Source organism: Leptonychotes weddellii, chromosome 8 (assembly GCF_054177405.1).
Source record: "Leptonychotes weddellii isolate Sample4059 chromosome 8, ASM5417740v2, whole genome shotgun sequence".
NCBI classification, from domain to species: Eukaryota; Metazoa; Chordata; class Mammalia; order Carnivora; family Phocidae; genus Leptonychotes; species Leptonychotes weddellii.
The window spans coordinates 125,154,620-125,179,987 of NC_138376.1; the positions used below are offsets into that span (position 1 = coordinate 125,154,620).

A 25,368-nucleotide genomic window follows, 5' to 3' on the forward strand; every position below is an offset into this window, starting at 1 on the left:
TTCCATAAATATCACTCTGTAAGGAGTTTAAATTGACATGTTTCAAAACAGTCACCGCACGTGGTTAAGCCTCTAGGAAAATGACACTGGATGGCAATGAACAAGGTAGAATTTGGGGTGACTATACAAATAATACTTGGAATCTGATGACACTTTGGCTGAATACTATCAGATGGAAGAAAAATCAGTTAGCCTTCTTGTCTCTATTCTATTTTCCTACTAACCACTGAAGAGGCCATAACGAAAAAAATGGATTTGACCAGGTACTTACGGCTGTAGTCCCAGGACAGTTTGCAGATTGGCATTCACCGGTCATCCGGTTTGGGATTAAGACATCGTCCCAGCAAGAGGGACCCTTTGAGAAAAAACAACACGTACTTGGTGCATGAAATGTAACACAAATGTACGTTTTCTAAAATCTACCGATATTATAAAATGATAATGAAAGTAATGTGTCGTCCAGTGATTTTCAAAATATAATCTACAGAACCTGGGAGTTCTCAAGATCCTTTTGGGGGATCTGGTAGATCAAAATTATTTTCACAAGCACACTAAGATGATCTTTAGCATATTGATCCAAACACGTAATACATTCACATGTAGTAGTCTCCCTACTGCAGCTAATTCAATTGTCTAAAAACTGAAATACTTTTCTTAAGTTCACTGCAATTTCAACTGATGCCTTCTATTTATTTACTTTAAAGATTAATTAATTAATTAATTTATGAGAGAGAGAGATAGAGCACGAGCAGGGGTAGGGGCAGAGGGAGAAGCAGGCTTCCCGCAGAGCAGGGTGCCCGATGCGGGGCTCGATCCCAGGACCCTGGGATCATGACCTGAGCCGAAGGCAGACGCCTAACGACTGAGCCACCAGGCACCCAACTGATGACTTCTAAATGAAAACATCCATGCCATCCCACTCAGAAGGACCCTTCGAGGGCAGTCGTGGAGCCTGTGGAGGCACACGGGCAGAGCCACCTGTCACAGCTGGCAGGCTGAGCAGGCATGGGTGCCGCCTCCCTCTCGTGAGGCACTGGGAAGACGACATTTGAACGAGCACCATGTAAACCCATAACAGTAAGGAGAATGGAAGACAGAGGGTTGGCCGAGGAGAAATTTCCAAGCATTTCTGGAAATCTGCAACAGGCTGCGGTGAAGGAGGAGGACGGGAGGTAGGTGTCCCCAGGTGCGGGGACGACAGAGCTTCCAGCAGCTGCGTTCCAGGGCCTGTGCCCAGCCGGGCAGAGGAAGGTTAGAGCCAAGAGGTGGTGGCTGTGGGGATTTTACGACCAAAGACACCGGGACCACGCCGGCGGTTTTTATGAGCAGTGGCCCACCTTGCTGCACGAGCCAGACCAAGCAGACTCCTGGCCGCGCTCCTGCACGGATCAGCGAAAACTTCGAAGGCACGGAAGGATCTCAGCCATTCCTGGGTCTCCATGAGCGCTCGCTTTCGCTCCCCTGCACCAGGACACCCACACCCACAGGTGCACCAGACACACAGATGCACACACACACACGCGCACACCACACACCGACACACATCTCGCCACAAACACTTTCATTGCACACACACTCAGTCATGCCACAGACATACCTCACACCACACACTTACCACACACGGGTGCACCAGATACACAGACACACACACACACACATGCACGCACATAACTTTAGAGAAAAACAAGGGAAAGCAGAGGGAATCTGGGAATTGAGCATCCATCTCAAAAGGCGCTACCTTCTGAATTCACAGATCATTAAACCAAAAGCCACTGCTTCAGCCAGAAGATGGGGCTGCTTTAGCAGCCTGAGACTGCTGTCCTTAGGGGGGCCGCTTCCAGGGTGGCCCTGGGCTGGCACCTGAGAAGTTGGATCTGAGGAGTGCTCACATTCACTTATTGACACAGAGGGTTGGCAGCCTCATAAATGTCTGTGGGGACAACCTGGTTTGTGCTGAACACCTTTTTACCCCCCGGGAGTCTGGAATTGTGGTCTGCGCTAGGGAATCTTACTGTGTATAGGACTGTTCACGGAGTCCTGTAAGCCTTTCCAGTGAATCGCCGAACCTGGATGTGTGAAGCCATCTTGGGAACCCACGACACAGTGACACTGATGCATCATCAAGGGCATGTTCTCACAGCTCCACGAAAGGGTCAGAGTTCATGATTAAGATCACATCAGTTACAGGGAATAAGAAATTTCATTTCCTTTGCGCCTCTAAGTGTAGTGAATGCATTTTCAATCCACTGTAGCCACAGCGATGTAAACATCCACTTGATGCAAGCTTACAATCCTACTAATGAAAATGGACAGAAGATTATGTAACCAAATATACATGTCATCCAGCTTGGACAATGGAAGAGTAAAGTCATAAATGTTAAGAATTGGATGGCCAGGGTGGAGCTGAGAGAGAAGGGAAAAAGGGGGGATTGATATCCTACCCCTATAAGATGTTACTTTTTTATTATAAAGCCATCTGTATGTTTGATTTTCAAACATACGCATATATCCATTTGATCAAAATGACATAAATGAAATAAAAGAGAGATAACGGACATCGAGAACTTGATGACATTTATCAGCCTTGCTTTTCCAACTTAACATGAGAAACTCAGGGACAAGCGTGGCTAGAGTGCAGTCTCCCACATCATATTTCGATCCTTGGCCGAGGACCCATCTTGGGGGTTATGTTTCTCGGTTTGTTAATCTGTTTCTGGAGGATACTCCATGGGTATTAGGGACCAAGTTTCTTTCATTTTTAGGCAACTCGGAAAACTTCAGAGTCGAATCTGTGGCCCAGCTCTGGAAACTATATATAACTTAAAATAAATACTCGGTTTACTAATGCTACCCTGCTTTCCTATCATTTTCCTCAATTTATTTTCCTTTGCCCTCTTTCCTCATTTTTTGTAGTTTTTCTTGTTATTAGTCTCAATGTATTCTTGCAAACTTGTCAAATCCTTTTGAAGTGAGGCAGGGTATCAGGAAATAATTGTGAGGGACTTGTGGCTTCTCTTTTTTAACTCTCCAGAAGTCACTGACCACTTCTAACAGGAGCATCTTCTTGGGCCTCTTCCATCCAGGACACGAGCCTCCTGTCCTTAAAACCCAGCAGTCTGGTCTCAGGCAGAGCAGTGCGTGGCTGGTGGATGCTGACAATGAACAGTAGCATGCTTAAGGCTCGGAAAAGTCCCTGGTTGCACAGGAAATCCATTTCGTCGTGGATAACCATTAACTAAACAGGAAGACATTGCTTCCTTGCTCTATCAACATGGAACATTCCTTCTGAGGGTGGTTCAAGAAGCACTAACGTCCTTAGACCATATGCAATGGTAAGAGATAAACCAAACATTAGCACAGTCTGGAGAAGGAGCACTAATTGTCATATGCACGGCTTAGGTCCCATTTGCATGTCACTGCTCAGAGTAAGATTCCCTGCCTCAAAGTCTAGGATGAATCGAAACTGTCTGTGCATATCACAGATATTTATTTTTCATGCCTTAATTTTTCAGAGTCCAAAAAGCAACGAAAGCGTTTATGTAACAATTCCTATAATCGTCGTGTAAGATATTACTTAATCTGATAAATCTTTGTTTTGTACGAGGAAATTATAGAAAACTCAGTCACAATTTGCCCCTTGATCTCAAACCATAACCAGATAACATAAGTAATAAAACCGAATAGAATTCCAATGAATATGGGAGTTTAACATAATGAAGTAAATGTGTTAGTTTGTCCATACTACTCATAGCATGGGTATTGAATGTTATTGCAATACCCATCCTGAAAATTGAAACAAATGTTCCAGTGAATTTATGCCATTACAAAGCAGATTTAACGTTGCTCCTTTCTAGTTTAGAAAATATAAAATGTTAATTGGTTCATTGTTGCATACTGTGTTTTAACAGATGCACGGTGAAAGCATTTATAATTAATAGCCTTTATATAGGGGTACAAAGGTCTCCTGATGACAAGATTAAAAAAGGACTGCATATCACACGACAGCTGTGTCAAGGAGAGAATCCCCCCAAAATGTATTTAATCTATCAAATGTAAAGAATTGTAGAAAGACATCTGAAAAAAACAAAAAACAAAAAAACATGGCAGAGCAGTGTGAAATGCATGTCTTAATAAAGAATCATTTGGCTGCTTTTTAAAAACCTTTCTCTTTTTAAAAACCTTTCTCTTAAAAAACTGAGCCACCCAGGTGCTGCTGGGTGGCTCAGTTAGTTAAATGTCTGCCTTCAGCTCAGGTCATGATCTTAGGGTCCTGGGATCGAGTCCTACATCGGGCTCCCTGCTCAGCAGGGAGTCTGCTTCTCCCTGTCTCTCTGCCCCTCGCCCTGTTTCTACTCTCTCTCTCTCTCTGTCAAATAAATAAATAAAATCTTTAAAAATAAATAAATAAAAACCTTTCTCCTTCTTTTGCCCAATACTGGTTATACAACCAAAAGAATACATAAATGATTTGAACTTCTACAGCAGGCGTGAGCAAACTATGGTCTGCTGACCAAATCCGGCCCAGGGTGTGTTTCTGAACAGCAAAAACCAATTTACAAACAATGATTGTAAATTTGTAAATGATTAAAAGGCAAAAAAGAAGAGTCTTCATGGCATATGAAGAGTAAGTGACATTCAGGTTTCCATGTCCACAAATGGACTGGAGTGGAAAACAGCAGTGGTTGCTCACTTACCTATTGTCCCTGCTGCTTTTGCATTGCAAGGACAGAAGAACACCGAGGACATGGCTCAGGAAACCTAAAATATTTACTACCTGTGCCTTTATGGAGAAAGTGTGCCAACCCTGGACCTATGGTAAATAAAAATCTTCCAAGTTCATATTGCAAAGTCCTTTAAAAAACTATCATGGTAGTGTTATGGTAGGATTTTGGCCACCGCATGATGTCACCAGTTTGTAGGAGAAGCTGTACCTGGGTCTCAAGTGAGAAATTACTTCAATTAAAACCTTAGAGCCATTGGCTTGTGGAATCCGAGGTGTTGCTAGAATGCAGGGATTCAAGATGTTGGAATCAGTAAGAGTGGAAATCTGCAACTAGAGATGACATTTGGGGATTTCTCCCAATAATGTCATCACCAAAAGAAAAACACAAAGTAGAATATTATTTAAGCACATCTATATGGCACACGTAAATCAGAAATTCAGAAAAATGACTTGATGGCATGAAAAGCAGTGACTAAATTTGTAAAGTAGGAGTCTTAAAATTTACTTTTAAAAAATTGTAGGACTAATCTACACGTCATTTTTGCTGTCTTGTATGTCCAATCAAGTGGAAAATTGAGGTACTTAACTGGCTAATTCTTATCCAAAGATCACTCTGACAAGATCCAGACAGACAGTTATAGCAAAAGAGGTTTATTTTTCCCCAATTTATCTAAATAAATTCTATAACCTTCTTTTCATAGGTGGGCATATACACTGCCGTCTAAAAAAATTGCAAATCCTGTTTTCCAAAACGTTACTACAAAATCTTGGAATTTGCAATTTTTAAAAAGGGTTATTTTAGGGACACCCGGGTGGCTCAGTCAGTTAAGTGTCTGCCTTCGGCTCAGGTCAAGATCTCAGGGTCTTAGGATCGAGCCCCAAAGAGAGCTTCTCTCTCTCCCTCTGCCCCTCCCCTCACTTGTGTGCTCTCTCTCTCTCTCAAATAAATAAAATATTTAAAAAAATGAAAGGGCTATTTTACTTAAACTATGCTTTAACCAATTATTTCAAGTTATCAAATGTGTTGAATTTAGTAGATCCTCGTGAATGATTGTACATTTAAGTCACATAATTAAACTAATTTTGAAAATTATACTTGTAGTATATCATAATAGCAAAACTGTCTTTAAAACTGCTACACTCAGAGCCTCCTTCCTTTTTTTCCCTTTGTGTCTGCAACAAAGTGTTACAGAGAAGGAGCTTCAAAGTTCACAGACCTGTTGAATCCCAATTCTACCAATTATTAGCTCTAGGCCCCTGAGCAAGTTTCATTCCATCTTTCTCCAGCTCTTCGGAAAAGTGAGGGGTTAAATACCTCCTTTATTGGGCTTTCACGAACACTAACTGAAACAACAACTTTAATGTTTGCCCAGTGCCTGGCATAGGAAAGATGGCAACTGTTGCAGGTAGTATTTCTTATTTCTCAAAAGAGAAGTCCCTGAGCAGGGTTATTTTTAATTTAGTAGACAGATAAGCAATAACTGGCCAGTTCCAAGGCACCTGACTCAGCCCACAGCGTTTTTCATTTCTTACTTTTTCTCCATTTCCCCGTTACCCAGCTATTCCCCAGGGATTATGTCACTTTCCAGAGCATGCAGCTTGTAACTCTTTTAAATCATGTATTTCCATCCATACAGTAGACATTGTTCTGGCATATTCCCTCATTGGATTTAAAGATCCTGTGCTTCTCATAAAACTAAAGACAGTGCTGTGATTAAAGCCGAGGCTCTACAATGCAGTCATTACATAGTGAGCAGGGAAAATAACAAAGAAAAAACCTTCTGAACCAAAATATTCATCCACTCAGCAAATACTTATTGAACATTTCTTCAAACCTAATAATACAGTTAGGGGAAATAGAGAAGGATCCTTAATCCTGTAGACTTTATGGAGTAGCTACAAAAGCCAGTGTTACAAAGGAACTAAGCAACCGATTCAAATAGATAATACTAAAAAAAAAAAAAAAAAAAAAAATGCCCATACCAAATATTTGTGATATGCAAACAACTGGAACACACATACACTCCTGATGCAAATATAAAATGGCACAGCCCCTCTGGAAACCTTTAGGCTTTTTTTAGAAAGTTATACATATAACCATCAAGATTTGAACATTTCATTTTTAGATATTTACCCAAGATAAAAATGAAAACATGAGTCTACACAAAGAATCGTATACAAATACTCATAATAGCCTTATTCACAATAGCCACCAACTGGAGAGCACCCAAATATCTATCAAAATATGAATGGATAAACAAAATGTGGTATCGTCATCCAATGGAATACTATTCTGCAATAAATAGTATCATATTACTTATAAATGTAACATGGATGATTCTCAAAATTATGTGAGTGAAGGAAGCAAAACCTGCAATAGAATATACTACATGTTCCCACTTACATAAAATGCAAACAAATCAGTGGTAGCTTTGGGGTGGGAGCAGAGCATGGAATGGGCTACATAAAGGCATGAGGAATCTTTGGGAGGGGTTTATGGGCTGAATTGTGTCCCCTCAAAATTCATATGTCAAAGTCCTTACCCCCCTACAGAATGTAACTATATTTGGAAATAGGATTTTTCAAGAGGAAATAAGTCAAGATGAGGTCCTTGTGGTGGGCCCTAGTCCCATATGACTGGTGTCCTTATAAGAAGAGGAGATTAGGACATGGACAGTCACAGAAAAAAAGGCCATGTGAAGACACAGGGAGAAGACAACCCATTCAGAAACCAATGAGGGATGCCTCAGAAGAAACCAACCTCACCAACACCTTAATCTTGGATACAATATTAATAATAATTAACTCTTTCTTGAAACTATTTTATATGGGGTAGAAGGAAGCAGAAGAGGGGGAGAAAGTCATTTAGTGAATATATATTCATTCCTGAGGACTTTTTGCATATACTCTGTCTCTCTGGCAGCTATTTAAGAACTGTTTCTTTTTTTCTTTTAGTCTTTATCGTTTACAGGCTTTTCCACTTACATTGTTTCATTTGTTATCTCAGAAACCATGCAAGAGATTGTACCTTCTATTAGTTTTCTATCACTGCGTAACAAATTCCCACATACGTAATGGCTTAAAACAATCCTCATCTGTGATCTCACAATTTCTGTGAGCTAGGAGCTCATGCCTGGCTTAGCCAGGTCCTCTGCTCAGGGTCCCACAAGGCTGTAATCAAGGTGTTGGCAGGGTTGTGCTCTCATCTGGAAGCTTGACTGGAGAAGCATCAATTCCCAAGCTCTCCTGGGGTGTTTTCAGAATTAATTTCCTTGTGGCTGTAACTGGAAGGGTGTCAGCTTTGTGCTCCCTGCTGACTGGAAGCCTCCCATGGTTCTTCCCCATGTGTGCCTCCTCAACCTGGCTGCATACTTCATCAGGCCAGCTGGGCGACATCGGGTCCAGTCTCTGCTGGGATGTAGGCTTCTACTACGTGGTTAAGAGGACTCTCGTATACCACAATCAAGGGAGTGGCAGACATATTGTCACCTTTGCCATTTTCTCTGGGTTGGAAGGAAATCACCAGAACCACCCACATTCAAGACTTAGGGATTTCACAAGAGCATGGACACCAGGAGGGAGAAGATGACTGGGGGTCACCTTTGTGTCTGTCCACCCCACATTTATTTTGCAGAGAAGTAAGACCTTTCATGACATTAAAGTTTGAAAAATGATAATTCAATATGTGACTCAGGCTATTTTTTTTCAACATAAACTTTCCAGTTGAAATATGTGAATATTCGAACACTTCCCTGGAGTCATTCTTTTAAACTTTTAAGTAGAGAATGTAATATTACAGCCTAGAAGGTATCACAAAATAAATACTGAATGTGACCAGAAAGTGAGTTTCTATTTATTCTGGCAAGTTAAATTTGAAGAGATTAGTAGATAAAAAACAAGCAAATATACTTGTGCTTTACTTAATGTATACATTCTTTTCCAACTTGAATTTATTTCCTAGGATTTCTTAGAGCATAAACATCTTACACACTTTTGCCTCTGAACACCTAACTGTAAGTCCCAATTGCAAGCTGCTTCTATAGAAAAACAGACCATTACAGACTACATGGAGGGACTCGCTGTTCACATTTTAGCCCAATTGTTTCTACAAATGTTTTTAAAGCAAAAAGAGACTTAGTAGGAGGTGAATTAGAATTTAAAGAAAATAAAAGACCTCAAGAAGACCTCTTGTCCAGTCCTTATAAATATTTCTATTCTTGATTTGGTTACTATATTAATAATAATTAACTCTTTTTGAAACTATTTTATATGGGGTAGAAGGAAGCAAAAGAGGGGGAAAAAGTGGTTTAGTGAATTCCAGCCAATCAGCAGGTGAATACTGGATTATAAAAGTAGTGGCAAAGCCATCTTCTTGAATTAGTACAAAATTGGGTTGTTTAGAAAGCACTTTCCCGTATATAAAGCAACCTTAATTCCCAACGAAAAACTGTTAACTCTATGACCTATGGAGCTCTGAGACCCAAGCTGATTATTTGCTCATGTGTTGGGGTAATCCCACAACTGTTCCTAAGAAAACCCTGCTCCTATATGTAAGTACTCACTTGGCTCTTATATTTAGCTACAGGGGTATATCTTAAAGAGTATTCCATTTTCATGAAAGGGTATCCATTTTTTTATATGGATTTGTTAACCATAAAAGCATGGCTCTCCCATTATTTTATAAAATGGAATATCTAAAGTCCTTGCTTTTGTTGGAAAACATAGCCAATTTTTAAAATATATTAAGCGGTATATTAATTAAAGGCAGCAAAACATAGCCAAATTTTAATAAAAGCTTGGTCATAAGGCTGATAGGGCTTGGTGGGTCAGCTTCATTCTATTCCATGTAGAGTCAGCCTGAACAGCTCAACCAGGGGATGAAGGGCTCACTCTCAAAATGGCTCCTTGGCATGGCTGCCCAGTTGGTGCTGAATATCAGCCCAGTGCCATGGGCTCCCATCTGTGGTTCCTCTCAACCAGGGCCATTCCAGGGGCTGACTGTGCCTCCTTACAGAAGGGTAGGTGCTTCCCAAGAGTGACAATCCTAAGAGAGAAGAGAGAGAAGCTTCCAGTTTCTTCAGACCTAGCCTGAACAAGGCACAATGTCATTTCCACCATATTCTTTAGGTCAAGCAGTCACAGAGCTCAAATTCACTGGAAGAGGTTAGTATTTGAAGGAGAGAGCTAGCTTGGCACCCTTTGTCAAATTTAGGTTTGGCAATTCACTGAATGAGATTCTACAGCTGTGCTCCTCATTAGCACCCCGAGGAAGCTGTCGGATGCTGGCTCCACTCCACCCCCAGCTTTTTGCTCTGCTTTCGGACAATATAGCCCATTTAGATTTCCTTTCATTTTTATTCAAAATGCCTGGCTGATACATTCTCTACTAAATGTCTTTAAATATTTTAACTATGAAACACTAATGTGCCATACTGGATATGCTTTATGGAGACAAAAATAACAAAACAGCACTAATTCCAAGTGTTCTCTGATAGTCCATTTGGATCTCTCTTGTTTTCTATCTGGGCACAGGCATAAGCAGACAGTATCTGCACCCACATATAAACTTATCAGTGGCTTCCAATTATTTAATGTCATTTCTCTGATCACTAAAGACATTATTCAGGATTTTTTAGAATTTGTATCTATCACCACATGCACTCATCTACTTCTTAAATTATGTTCATTTGGTGCTAATTTTAAGTCATTGTGGTCATTAATTCATTTGATAAATTATGCACCTAATATGTGGCAGGTATTTTGCTAGACTGGAGATAAAACATTGAACAAGACTTTTCCAGGTAAGAGGATAAAAGTGATTGAACAAGTAATTAACACATGGATTCTTTGAGGGACCCCTGACCTAGACCTTTGGAAGGACTATCATTTAAGATGAGACCTGAGAGACAAGTAGGAATCAGACAGCAAGAGGAAAATTCCCTGAAAGAAAGAAGGATTCTGAGCCTGGAAAACAGAACCAGAGACCACCAACCCCTACACTGGCTTCTGGAATATATATTTTCAAGAAGATGATATTGATAATTAATTTATAAATAGTTCATTACTTCTGTGCAATATCCTAAATATCTTTTTTTTTTTTTAAAGATTTATTTATTTATTTGAGAGAGTGAGAATGAGAGAGAGTACATGAGAGGGGGGAGGGTCAGAGGGAGAAGCAGGCTCCTCGCTGAGCAGGGAGCCCGATGTGGGACTCGATCCCGGGACTCCAGGATCATGACCTGAGCCGAAGGCAGTTGCTTAACCAACTGAGCCACCCAGGCGCCCCCTAAATATCTTAAACTAACCCTACCACCACTACTTGATAATATGATTCAATTAAAATATATGATAAAATGTAACAGTATTCAAGGTACTGATTCAAAGGGATGGGGATGTCCAGATAATAAATGATGTCTTAGTACTTTTGAATCAGACTGACTGGATTTCAAATCCCATTGCCATTACCAGCCATGTAACGATGGAGAAGTTACTCAATCAGAACATCAGTTTCTTGTGTGTAATGTGGGGAAAACAATTGTTAATGCTACATCAGAAGGTTTATGGTTAATTGAGATAAAGTACTTCACATAATACTATATACATAGTTAATATTCAATAAATATTAGAAGGTGCTCCTGAGCAGCCATAGTCTGAGAAAAATATGATCATGGAAAGAGTACCCCAAAAGACAAAGATTCAGAAGACTTAAGTTCTAGACATAATTTCACTAGAGTTTAGGCTAATCAATTTAACATCACTTTCTTATCTGTAAATTGGGGGTAATAAAGTCTCAGGGTCAAATAAGATAATGAATGAGCTAATTGGTGTGAAACCCTTTATAAAATATAACAGGCCACACAAAACAGAGCTTTGTGTATTCTTAAGATTGTCTAATTGTAGAAAGTGGTGGACTCATGCGTCTACCCCACTTTATACAGCCCCAAACACAATGCCACTTCCAAGTAGAAGAGATTCTTGATCCATACAATGCAGCTGCTGCTCGCATCAGCAATTAACCAGAGCAAGTGTCTACGCTTCTATTGATTACCTGATACTGCCAAGTTAGCTCAACAGCTGTCTCAGCAGAACGTCTCAGCTGGCCTTGGAAATTTTCCCCAAGACCTGGGGTATCCCTATAGCTCTTACAACATAATGTGGCATGAGGTGGCATACGACAAATTTCCTTGCACTACTAAAATGTATTTCATATCATAAAAAGCAAGTATTTCATAATCTAATACTCAATAACACCCTTTTCCCCTCCGAGAAAATTGTTACAAGAAAAAACATCACATCTCTTTAAAGAAACTGCATTGTTACAAGGGAAACAACTCTTGGTCCACTGCATTACAGCTCTGTTGAGTTTTGACACAGTCAATCACTGTCATTATTTACTGAGAGTCCCTTCATGTAGGGTGCCATCATGCCAAATGCATTCAATGTCAAACAATGTGCTTATTTCTTCACAATTTCCAGTTACCAAACTCTTCCTAAACCGCAAGATGCCTTCAGTTATATTACTAAGTGTTGACAGCTTTGCTGTAGGCACATCACAGTGATAGCAGGATTCAAACAGCAGTGATTTTTTTTGTCCTATCTCATAGAATTTAAACAATGGAGACAAATCAAGACTTCCAGATACAGTGATTCACTTTTATGCACTCTTAACAGATTTAATTTAGGAGAAACATATGATTATCTTCATCTGTTCAAGCTCTCTTTACTAAGAATAATCTTGCTACTGCACGGAGGGAAATTTGCTGCAGCTCAGATTAGACGCAGTTTCAGACAGCGTAATATGTGTCTAACTGTTGAGATGGTCGCTCTCATTTCAATTCAAGGCATGTAAATCTATTTGAATAACAACATTTATTATTATGTAAAGCTTCATAGTTATCTCAGCTGGCTTTATATCGTGATAATTATGACTGGAACTGGACTGTGCTTATTATATGAGATAAGAAGTTTATTAGATTTCTAGTGAATGCCCAGATACCGTCATCATCATATCAACATCATTTAGTTCTCAAAATAAAACTCTGTGAATAACGCAGCATATTTTGGTGTATACTACTGTAAATCCGCCAATGAGGCTGAACTCAAGTCAGTCACCTCTTTTCTAGAAAGGGAAAGAAAGAAGTAGGCAGGACACGGTTAAAACCATATAGGGGTCACAACTTAATTAATTTTTCTGTTGCTTCAGTGTAATCAACTGTCCATGAAGCGGTATCAATAGGGGGGACGTCTTGGCCAGTCCACAAGGCTACACACTGCTCAGTGGTACAGATAATCTGTGCTTGGAGGACTTAGACATTATGAGGAAAATCACTTGTCAAGGGTCCTGAAGAGCAGTGAATTTGGATAGGCCTCCCTCTGTCAGGCATTAGACACGTATGTAATGAGCAGGCTTCTAGTTGTATCTTACCCACACTGGCACCACTGTGTATTTATGAGGCACTTTGATCCCATGACCAGGCACTTCCCCCGGGAGCATCAGCATGTGGGCAGGGGTTTCTGTTCTTTCCCTACAATGACCTGGGGTTTATAGAGCTACGGAGAGTGAGGCCAATGATTCTCGGCGAAAAAAGAAGTCACATTTGTCCTTGGATATGGATGTTGGCAAAGACATTTTTTAAGCAGGGTCCAATTTAATATGCATTGACCATTTGTTCTAGTCTATACATTTTCCTCCGAGCCTTCTCACTTCAAGATACTTCTAGCACCCCCTTTTCCTTTTGTCTCCCTTTCATCCCTGACTCTGTTATCAAGGTCCAGTTACCACAGAAAAATCACTCCAGCTAATTTATTTGTGGCCCAATGAGAGAGGAGAGAAAAAGTCTTAATTCTAAATTAAAATAACCAAATTTGTAGTTTTCTGAACTTTTTCATGATTAATTCAAACTGGCAGAAGTTCACACCAAAAGTGTTTTATGTTTTCTGACACTTCTCTGTAAGAATCACCCTACCCAGGGGTGCCTGGGTGGCTCAGTCAGTTAAGTGTCTGCCTTCAGCTCAGGTCATGATCCTGGAGTCCCGGGGTCGAGCCCCACATCGGGCTCCCTGCTCAATAGGGAGTCTGCTTCTCCCTCTCCCTCTGCTCCTCCCCTGCGTGTGCTCTCTCACTCTCTCAAATAAATAAATAATAAAAAATAAATAAGAATCACCCTCCCCATTATTATTTCAACACCCCCCCTTTATAAAGCTCAATGTTTTGACTTAATAAAATGAACATGACTAAATATCTTTCCTTTTTGTGTGTATCTTTCTTCAAGTGAAATGTGAAAGACTGCTGTTCGAGAACAAATCAGATCTTGGTTCTAAATCATTGTAAATCTTATTTTTTTTTTGTAAATCTTATTTTTTGAAATAGTACTTTCAGGGGAACACTGTTATCTCCCCACATTCCTGCCTTTGCTCAGAAAACTGTACTCCCACCTTCCTCTCGATGTCCCACTCATCCATGCAATCATCCACATGCTGTTTCTGTGACGAGGGGTGTAATCTTGCCCAGTGGGAAAAGAGTGGGTAGCATTCCCACTGCATTCCCCACGCTAGCTTCGTCAATAACATGCCACATAGGGATGTCTGTTGATTCAACACCCATTTCCCTATTGCTTCAAAAGTTAAAGGAGGAAAGGATCCAGTTAATTGGCATTCTAAAACCCCAACAACAACCACAGTAATTGTTTCCTCTGAACAGAGCGATGCTGAAAACATCAATGTCCCTTCACATGCTAGACCCACATGAGGTCTGGTTCTTCGGTGTGAGATGTCACCATAGCTTGGCTCTTCCTCTGGCTTGGACATGAACCTACTACACTTCTCTGAAAGCAAACCTAGTCCCACTAGCTGCAAAATCACTCCTCTGCCTGTGTTCATTCCCAGGACACAAAAATTCCATCTCAGGACACCCCAGAGGATTTTGACTGTCCAGGTGGGTTTGCCGTATCATAGCTGCCAAGATGTTCTTCTCATTGTATTAATGAGACAAAATTAGTGCAAGTAAAACAGAGAGACCTGGTCAGGGCATCTTGTCAGTTAGCTGTGATTATTAGCTCAACATTCCTTCAAAACAGCCCCCTACTTCCCTATTTACCAATAATTCTTCCATGAATTACCAACTTTTAACAAAAATGAAAAGCCAGGATGGTTTATGATAAGGAAAACAAGAGTTTGCTTTAAAATATTTGTTTTTTATTCACAAGATTGTCTCTGTTTATAGTAATTCGAATCTATACCAGACTCCTCGGCTTTTTATGTTAACACCTCAAATCGGCTCCATTAAAAAAAAAGAAAAGATGGTCAGATCAAGAAAGCCAACAGATCAAGGGTTCTCGGCTTCTGATATTCGATATTCTCTTGTTTCTCGCAGTTGTAAATCTCACGATTTCAGGACAGGTGCAAAATCTGTTCAAATGTATTCCATAGCTTAGAACTACTGATTATGCTTCTTGAAACTAGTGCGCCATCTAAGGCATGTTCATACTTGATTTTGATATATGCCACATTAAGAAACTCACTCACAGAAGTAACTGTGACATTACTCCGGAATCTAAAGGGAAAGGAAAATGCACAGGATGTTTCTCACCCAAAATTACTCTGGTTTAAGGAAATATTTTCTCAAAACCATGTTACTTAATTTTAGCTAATTCAGATCACATCTGCCATCACTTTATCCAAGGCCAAGAAAAAGAGTAATATTGTAATTGGAACTTAGTGTCAAAATTTTCCAAGTTTTATAACAAAGCCACTCCTCTGGACCACTTGGCACGGTCTCTGCCTTCTACCTCGAAATGACTAAGCCTAGCGAGCTATCCTGGGCATTCATCTTGGCAATGAATGTATCAGAAATAAATATCTGTGTCTAAAAGCCCATAAACTTACAAAAAGACTTCTGTTTTCCCTATGTGAATAAGATAGGGGATTATAACCAGGAAACGTTGTATGTAAAGAATAGTGTTATTATGCAAATTTCCAAATTAAGACTTGGGAAAAGAATAGAGAAAGATCGGACTTGATAGACTCATAACCAGACCCTCCTTTATACCCAATCTTTACACAAAATCACAATGCCTGATGTGACTTACCCTTCCCTTGAAATCAGAGGCTGGTAGATTGGGAATGGTGAGCTCTGACAGCTCATGTCCTGGTGACCATGAAGAAGGCAGAAAAGCTAATGTGAAACTCCCAAAACTCAGTACTCAGCTCGCTTGGCAAGGCAGAAGGAGCCGGGCATGCACAGTAACCCCTGACAGCATCACTTCTTAGAACAAGGTCAAATAGAAGGTTCAAGGGAATGTGAATGCAAGTCTAAGATCACGAGGACTGACAGTCTGTTGGAAGAGCAGGAACGGCATTCAGGAATGATTAGGAATACTATAAGGCAGATTTTCCAGCTCAAAAGTGACTTCTCATTCACCAAGTCTTGTTGTCTCAATATTTGTTGAATTTGTGTCCTCCTCTCTAGACCCAAAGCCACAGACTTACTTTGAGACCCGTATTCACTTTTGGATGATCGCACTGACTTATTAATGAGTGTCTTGCTATCCATCTCAGCTCCCTCAAATGTTTTTTCCACACAACTGCCGGCGGGATATTTTAAACAAAAATGAGAAGGTGACCATCTCCTCTTAAAACCCCCCAGCGGCCCCACCCCATGCTCAGGACAGTCAGTGCTCCCCGTTTCCTAACATGGCTCATGAAGCCCTTTCTGATCGGTTCACTTCCCTCCGCCCCCTCAGCCAATTTTCTAGCCATCCCCTGCATGAGAACCCATACAGAGAAATACAGTTACACATTATTTTCAATCCTCCTGGAAACTTTCTCTGTTTAGGAAATCCTTTGATTTTCTAGTCTTTTTCAGTTGGGAGGTCTCAGGATATGCTTGGTAATAACGATCTTCTATACAGCCAGGATTGCATTGCATTTAAGTTCTGTTTATTAGAAAACAAATTTTTATATTTCTTTACCAAATACTCCTCCTCACCCACTGTCTGCTGCTGCCTATTGCAAGTACATATATCTTAATGTCCAGAGTGCTGCCTTTTGCTTTTCTGCTTGGAACTTCCTGGCATCTGTGTTGCCCTAGAATTCTTCCCCAGGTACCAAGGCTGATGGAAACAAAAGTTTGTCTGCATCAAATGAAGATGCAGAATAATGGCCACCACCCGAAATGTTTATTAGAATCTAGTGATTCAAGTGATTTCTAAGACAGCATGTAATAGAAAAATACAGACTATAGAATAAAAGTATCTGAGTTCAAGACTCGTTATTTTATATACTAAGTTGTGCCCTTTGGCAAGTCATCCAAATTCTACAATGCTTAGATTCTCCAGGTGTAATATGAGAATTGATGTCAGCTTTCTCTACTTGGCAAGTTTGTTGTGAGGCTAAAACAACAACAGAAACATATGAAAAATGCTTTTCTACCTTTCAAACGCTGCGCAGTGGTAGTTATTATTTTTCTTTGCATTAAAACATACCATTAGAATCTTGAACAAAAACTGCATTATTAGAGGGGCATACACGATGCTTTATATTGTAATTTAAAATTTTAACTTCCAAAAAGATAAATATTTTTCTCAGATTATGAACTAAATGTGTCTTCCTGCCTAGTAACTGAATATCACACCTCCTTCACAGAAACCCAACATGTCTTTCTGGAAATTAGGAATAGCCACAATCCACTTATTGTGACTTGATGCCAGAAAGCTTTTGAAAAAGAAAACAACACACACACACAGTGCCATTACTGTCTTTTACCTTAAGAACTATTTATATTTCAGGTTAAAGAAAGTCTGACATAGTCCACTAAAAGCACCTGTAACAGAAATCTGTAATCTATCTATGGAGTGATAGCATTTAGAAAATACAGAAGTTGGTATTTCTTCACTTCTCTGAGACTTAATCTTAGCAACTAATGGTTACTAAATTGTTATTTGTACAGGAATGCTGAGAATCTTATTATAACTGAAAATTTTAAAGGAATTAAAATAATGAGGGAAGTACATGTAAAATTTCCATAATAACAGAAATGATAATTATGATATTCATTTAATTCTTCAAAGGGATTAGATCTACTAACCACATTATATTCATATCATCCAAAATATTTGAATGGTTAGGTCAAATTTCTCTTACCACTTTAGAATTTATTATAATAAGTACTTTAAATCATAGAATCTCTTTAAATTCGGGCTCCTGGGTGGCTCAGTCGGTTAAGCGACGGCCTTCGGCTCAGGTCATGATCCTGGAGTCCCGGGATCGAGTCCCACATCGGGTTCCCTGCTCAGCAGGGAGTCTGCTTCTCCCTCTGACCCTCCCCCCTCTCATGTGCTCTCTCTCTCTCAAATAAATAAATAAAATCTTTAAAAAAGAAATCTCTTTATATTCTGCTTAAAGTTTGTTCATTGCCCAGGCATGTATTGGAAAGACAGGTAGATGGCGTTAATGTCTGTAGAGTAAAGCGTTAGAAGAAGCTGTATTGGGAGTCCAGGGCAATGCCAAAGACTTGGGTTGCTGGTTTTTAAAAACTAGGCCATGGGAAATAGTTCCTTCATGTGTAGGGAAGTTCAACAAACTGTGGTTGTTGTAGGCAGATATCCAGCTGAAGTGACCTGAGAGGTATCTAGAGGCCTGCCACTGTATGTCAGCTATCACTGCTCAGTGCTGTTTGGATATTAAGACTAGGGCTTGCGTGAAGATCCACAGATCATGCTAATGAATAAATTCATGAGTGTAGGCTACTGCTACAGGAGCTACATAGATAACCTGAGATCTCCCGGGGTTCTTTTGATCTTAGAAATGTAACTTACACTAATGCTATATTCCAGGGAAGTACACATTAATCAGTGGTCCTGTGCTGTGTTACTAAAGTGGAGCATTTCACACCATGGGTGGAGGCAGCGCAGCATCTCTGTAGTGCATACTGAAAAGTTCAAGCAAGGCTTAATTTTAAGTCAGAGATACTTAATCGTAATATGTAAAGGCACACCTGGAATGAAATATTTGTATCTGTGGACTGTCAGATAGCCTGGGATTACTGCCACTAAGTCAAACTCCACTTAATATGAAAATAGAGTCTCCAGAGTCCATTTTTTTTAAAGGTCTAAAGCTACACATTATTCTACCATCACTCATTGCTATGTTAGGACAGACTAGTTGCTCAGTGGTCTTTGCGAGTGTGCGTGAGCACACTCATATGGGGGGCCCGTGGGACCAGGGACACAGATGTCTCAGAGGACAAATCCAGATGGGACATGGGAGAGTGGCCTTAAAAAGCCATGAGGACCAAAACGTTACCAGATGTATGGGATGTGGGAGAGGGAGAGGAAGAAGGAGATAAAGATACCCTCATTAAAGAACCAAGGCAAGCCTGCAAAAAGAAACTAAAAGAATTCTAGATTAAATCCTATTATGTTGTTTAAATGGAGACTGACAATGAGGCGGTGGCCCCAAATACAAAAACAAGTGAGCTGAAATTAAGGGATCAATTATATTACAGGTCTTCTGATCCCAAGGTATCATTATTAATTATATTGATTTATATTAACTTATAGCCTTCAATCTACATATGATTTCAAATAAACAATATATATTTGCTTAGTCATTCAAACTTCTATCCTGTATCTGCTAAACTCTGTGTTAAGCTGGAGATCAAAGATGACTAAGGTTCAGTACCACATTTAAATATCCCATAATTTGGTGGAGGAGGTAAAGATACCGAATATTTGACAAAGGAATGTATTATAAACTAAGGGAGCTCAAATAATGGAGAGACCAATTATAATTTTGTTTCAAACTTGAATAACTGAAAAATACCCTTACCAATGGGGGGGGGGGGGTCCAATTTTTTTTTCCCAATTACTTTCAACTTAAACTGGTCAAATTCCAATAAAATAAGCATTCAGTGTAGGTTACTTTTTTTTTAATCATCGGATAGTTGGGATAAATGGCTGATCAGTCAACACCAGGATACATCTTCATTTCATTGCTTTCATTACTGCCCACCCCAATCTAAGGATATTTTGTGAGAGAATTGTATTATGCTTAAAAAGTATTTTCAGTCTCAGAATTGGGAGATTTTCTTGTAAATAAAAGCGACTGAAGGAAAAAAGCAAAAGAATATAAAGTGATGAAGTGATTTTTATTTTAATTTTAATTTTTTTTATTTTTTATGAAGTGATTTTTATTTTAATTTTAATTTTTTAATTTTTTTATGAAGTGATTTTTATTTTAATTTTAATTTTTTTAATTTTTTTATGAAGCGATTTTTAAAATAAACTTACATAACAGTGCTTATGCAATAGCATCTCCCCTATACCTTATCCGTCTAGTAAGTTACATTAATCATGTTTTCTATTCAAGGCTTTGAAATTTTTCTTCACTGAAGCCCTACGCTATTTTGAGGATTTTAGTAGTCACACAACAAGTAAGCGGAGAGTGAATTCACAATTAATCTATGCCCTTCTCTTTAATAAAAATTAGACTCTTTCATTATCCTACTTACAGATTCCTCTTTAGGGAAGGTTTCTTCCTATTGTTTACAATGAACTCACCCTAGTTGGCATCCCACTTACATTTTTAATGAGTTCATAACTAGTCTGGGCACCTCTCAAAATGCGAAAGCTCTGAGTGCATGAAAGGACTCTTTATGTTACCAAATCTAGCTGCTTTGAAATCAGGGTAACCCAGGGATAAGAGTTTCTTTAAAAAAGAAAATAAACAGATCATCTTTCTCAGAGTATAGAAAGCACACAAACATGTTCTGAGTTAGCACCTTTCTCACCAGTGGAAAGGAGAAAGGAGGAAGAGATGGATGAGCAAAATAAGAAGCTGTTACCATAGCAGCAATGTCTGCACTACAACACACAATCTTTAAAAATGTGTTAAGTTTTCAAAACGTATTTATCAACTGATAAACTCAGTGCCAATCAGAATCAGATACTGAGGATTAAGACAGAATCCCTGGACAGAAGCTGGCCTACCTTACGGAAGTGTGGCTAAGTGGGTGGAAAGGGGCACATCTCGGTGGATATGAGCAGCTTTTACAATACTTCTCCTCTGCAGCATTTATCTCAACTTTAACTACATCGTCATTTATGCATTACCTCTGGAAAATTTGTCTCTCCAGGTAGAATGTAAGATCCTTCAGAGAAGGGACCTATTCTGAATCTCAGCGACTGCTATGCATAAAATTTGGGCTTAATGCATATTTGTTGAAGGAAATACATGAATATTTGAAGGATTCTTGAGTGAAATTCAAGCCTAAATTGAGATGAAAATATGAAAATGCCTGGAAAGTAACATGGGATGTAAATAGCAAGTAATATGCCACAGGATTCCCAGTTGCATGCTTCACCTAACCGGTCTTATTTCACTGAGGAAGCTCCTTTTCTAAGATTTGAGAGATGTGCCAAGTGCTCAAGTCACCATTGAAGTGTGCCTGAGAAATACAAATATATCCACAAGAAAGACAATTTTTTGTTCATTTGTTTTGTTTTGGTTTTGTTTTCATATAAGTACCACTTATCCTTTCCTTTATGGCTAGACTCTCTCATGTCATGATATTAGAAAATGTCTCCAATGGAAATGCCCCTGTCTGTAACACAATGACTAAAATTCTATTACAATGTTAAAATAAATGTATGTGAAACTTTCTTAAAAAGTCAATTTTAATACAAGAGATCAGAACAAGAGAATGTGTGCCATGTTGATAAGGAAAAGAAAGTAGAAAGAGAAATCAAACATACATTTGAACTTTGTTGAAATAGGTTTGGAGCTGCAGACAGGATTTTTATTTTGTTTAAACTTTGGCCAGAAATGAGCACTTACTCTGTGCTAGGCACTGTGTTTCAGAATTGAATGAAGCATGGTATCTACCTCAAGGTGCTTATAGACCAAATTCTAGACTATCATAGCTCAAAAGGGGTAAGCACACCACCATAGACTTCCAGTTTCTTACACTCAGGAGCTCTAATATTCCTCTGGGTTGTGGGTGTGGGATTAGAATACAGAGGTGGAAGGAAATAGCAAAATTGGGGAACATGGGAGTGCATTCTTGTACTGGTCCAAATTCCTTAACCTGTCCTACATGAATGGGGATCTTTAGAGAGGCCACAATATTATCCATATTCTCATAATTCAGAAAGGAATTGGGCAGAGAAAAAAAAAAAAAAGGCACTGTGTATCTGAATCCCAATTGTAATTCCAAGAAGGTAAAAATCCCAAAAGTATCCAAGGATTCCAGAAGCATCCTAACAATCAAAGGTGTGGGATCTGGGACCATTCCATGATTTCACCATCTCTTAGCAGTTACTAAATTAAGGAGGAGGTAGAAGAAACTTGTTTCTCTCAATCATTAGAAAGCTACAAACTAATAATATATGGCTAGTTTCAAAATTAACTGGACATTAAAAAAAAATTAACTGGATATTTTGTCAGTTTGCCAAACTATTTGTCACACCTCTCTAATCTTTAAGAGAATAGCATTTATTAGGAAAAAAATAAATTGGCTTAGTAAAAATACCTCGTGTATTTGCTTAGGAAATGCTTTGAACAAAGAGGTTGAATTTTAGATGCGGATAATTCATTTGTAAAAGCAGGTAAGTTTATGCCAACGCATTGGAGAACCAAGATGAAAAGGACAAATCCAAGAAAGACACAAACTACTGGAGCTCATTCAGGAAGATATATAAAATTTGAAGAGACCTATAATGAGTAAAGAGACTGAATTAGTAATTTTAAAACTTCTAGGAAAGAAAGGCCTAGGCCCTGATGGATGCACTGGTAAATTCAATCAAATATTCAATTGATTTTCAACAGAGTTACCAAGACAATTTAATGGCAAAATAATAACATCCTCAACAAATGACACTAAGGCAGCTTGATATCCGTATGCAAAGGAATAAAGTTGAACCCCTACTTTACTGAATATAAAAATTAAGTCAGATGGATCAGAGGCCTACACGTCAGGGATAAAACTGTAATACTCTTAGAAGAAAACTTAGGAGTAAATCTTTATGACTTTGGGTTTGGGAATAGTTTCTTTGATATGAAAGCAGAACCAAACAAACAAAGAAAATATAGATACACTCAAATTCAACTTTTGTGTTTCAAGGACACATCAATAAAGTGAAAAGGTGACCTACCAAATGGGAGAAAATATTTGCAAATCATATGTCTCATAAGGAATCTATATCCAGGATATATAAAGAACTCTTAGAACTCAACAGCAAGAAGACAAATAACCCAATTAAAAAAAAAAAATGGACAGAGGAATTGAATAGACATTAGTACAAAGACATACAAATGGCCAATCAGTATATGGAGAGATATTCAGCATTGTCGCTCATTAGGGAAATGCAAATCAAAACCACAAGATATTACTTCTGACCCATGAGGATGGCTAAAATTAAAAATACACAAAAAATAATGAATGTTGGAAGGAATGTGGATAAATTGTAACCTTCATTCATTGCTGGCAGAAATGTAAATTGGTGTAGCCACTTTGGAACACATATGCCTACAAGAAATCTTCTACAAGGTTGCATGATAGCCAAAGAGTAGAAATAACCCATACATGCATCGACTGATGAATAAACAAAACCCAGTATATGCAGACAGCGTAATATTATTTGGCAATAAAAAGGAATGAAGTGTTATACATGCAACAAACATGGGTTTGTTGCTAAAACATTGTGCTAAACGAAAGCAGGCAGTTACAAAAGACCACAAATTACATGTTTCCATTTTATGAAATACCCCAAATAGGAATCCAGAGAGAGAGAAAGTGGATTAATGGCTACCAGGGATGGGGAGAAGGATGAAGTCGGGCAGGGAATATGAAGTGACTGCTAATGGGTACAGATTTTCTTCTCAAAGTGATGAAAGTGTTCTAAAATTAGATGGTGTCCATGGCTCCACAACTCTGTGAATGGACATAAAACTACTGAATTGTATGCTTCAAGTTTTATTTTGAAAAATTTCAAACATACTCAAAATTAGAATGTATATCAAGCTCCCCCAGTATTTATTACCCAGCTTGAGCATTCATATCAATATTTTGACAATCTTACTGTGTATTAGGTAATATTAAAAGATTATCATTAATTTCATTAGGTATCTTAGGTATAATAAGTTATGATAGTTATATGTATATATATATATTTTTCTTAATAAATATTTGTAATAAGAATGAAGAACTTATGCCTAGAGGTAAGGGCACATTACACTTTGCGTACTTTCTACACATTGTTACTATGTCCTAATAAAAAAGTAATGGTGAATTAGTAAAAGGAATAATTGGCCAGTTGAAATTCATTTCTAGGAAAAATTTATATACATTTTATTTTAAAATATTTCTGTCTTAATTGGTATGAGACTTTGCATGATGTATTCTGGAACTTCTGTAGACTCTATCTCACAGTCTAGGGTCCAAACATAACCTACATTTTCCTAGTGGTAGAAACAATAGCCAGATTAAAATGAAATAGATCGGACAACAACATTACTGAGGAGGTAACTGGTTTTGTCTACATTCCACTTGTTTGTGCCTATATATTATCCATTAACTCAATATAGAAAAGCCAGATTTTCTATTTTCTCATTTTACAAGCCTGCCATTTTCTTTCTAGTCAATTCTAAATATAGTACATCACAAAAGTATTTATACAATTATATTATTAAGTATCATTGACACATACTGGGATGTATTATCCCTCCTTAAGACCTATTTAAAATATCTCTTGAATACCTCTTGAATATATATCTTATTAGAAATATCCCATTTTATGAAAGGTTTCATTTCTCTTGTTATATTTTCTTTTTACACTGAACATTACTGTTATGTGATTATAAACATTTTTTTTAATTATGGGAGGAATTATAATCCAACTATATTTTGTACAGTTATATAACATTAAACAAATGTGTTATCGTAATTTAAAAAGAAATTCTAATAAAAAACATATAATTTAATGCTATTTACATCATATAACTGTTTAGAAGAAGACAGAAATGAGGAAAAATGGAAGCAGTTATATGCAATTAGCACAGTTTACTAATAAAGCTCATGCTTCCCCATTCAGCTTACGAAGGCTTTTAAACACTCAAGCTAACAGTTATTATCAAAACTGTTAGACATACACATAACAGCATCAAGCCAGAATTGTTAAAATGTAGAAAGTGTGAATAAGTCTAGGATCAGGGGTCCTGCTAAGTAATTGACCTGCTAGAATCCTCTGTGATGCTTATGGAACTTTTATTTTTTCCCACTAAAATGAACATCACAAGGAAATCTTAATGCACTGTGAACACTTTGCAGGCATCTATAGTCCTCTGCTTTTTTAAAAAGTACCCAAGTCAGACAGTCAAGGGGTTCACTCTGATCAAAAATAAAGAACCCAGGTATACTTGAATCATCTGCTTCCATCATACTGCGTGCTATGCTTTGTTTAATTTTATGGGTGGAAAAAAAAAAGCTCACCTATTTTATTTATTATCACTTTAAATAATATATTTTGTTTTGATGAAGGAACATGCATCGTATGTAATTATTATAAAAATATAAGGAATAAAATGTTCAGTGTAAGTAATTCTTCATAATTAAGTTCCCATCCTTATTGTAAGTCTGTCATTCTATTAAC

At 38.4% G+C, this 25,368-nt stretch overlaps 1 protein-coding gene across 1 annotated transcript in view; it reads right to left on the minus strand.

Annotated features, from left to right (window-relative positions):
* PRKN (parkin RBR E3 ubiquitin protein ligase) overlaps positions 1 to 25,368 on the minus strand; it is a 1,144,848-nt gene that overhangs the window by 557,777 nt on the left and 561,703 nt on the right. Inside the window, exon 6 of the mRNA XM_081829384.1 lies at positions 272 to 355. Coding sequence (XP_081685510.1) covers positions 272 to 355 — 84 coding nt within the window. The remainder of the gene's footprint in view (positions 1 to 271; positions 356 to 25,368) is intronic.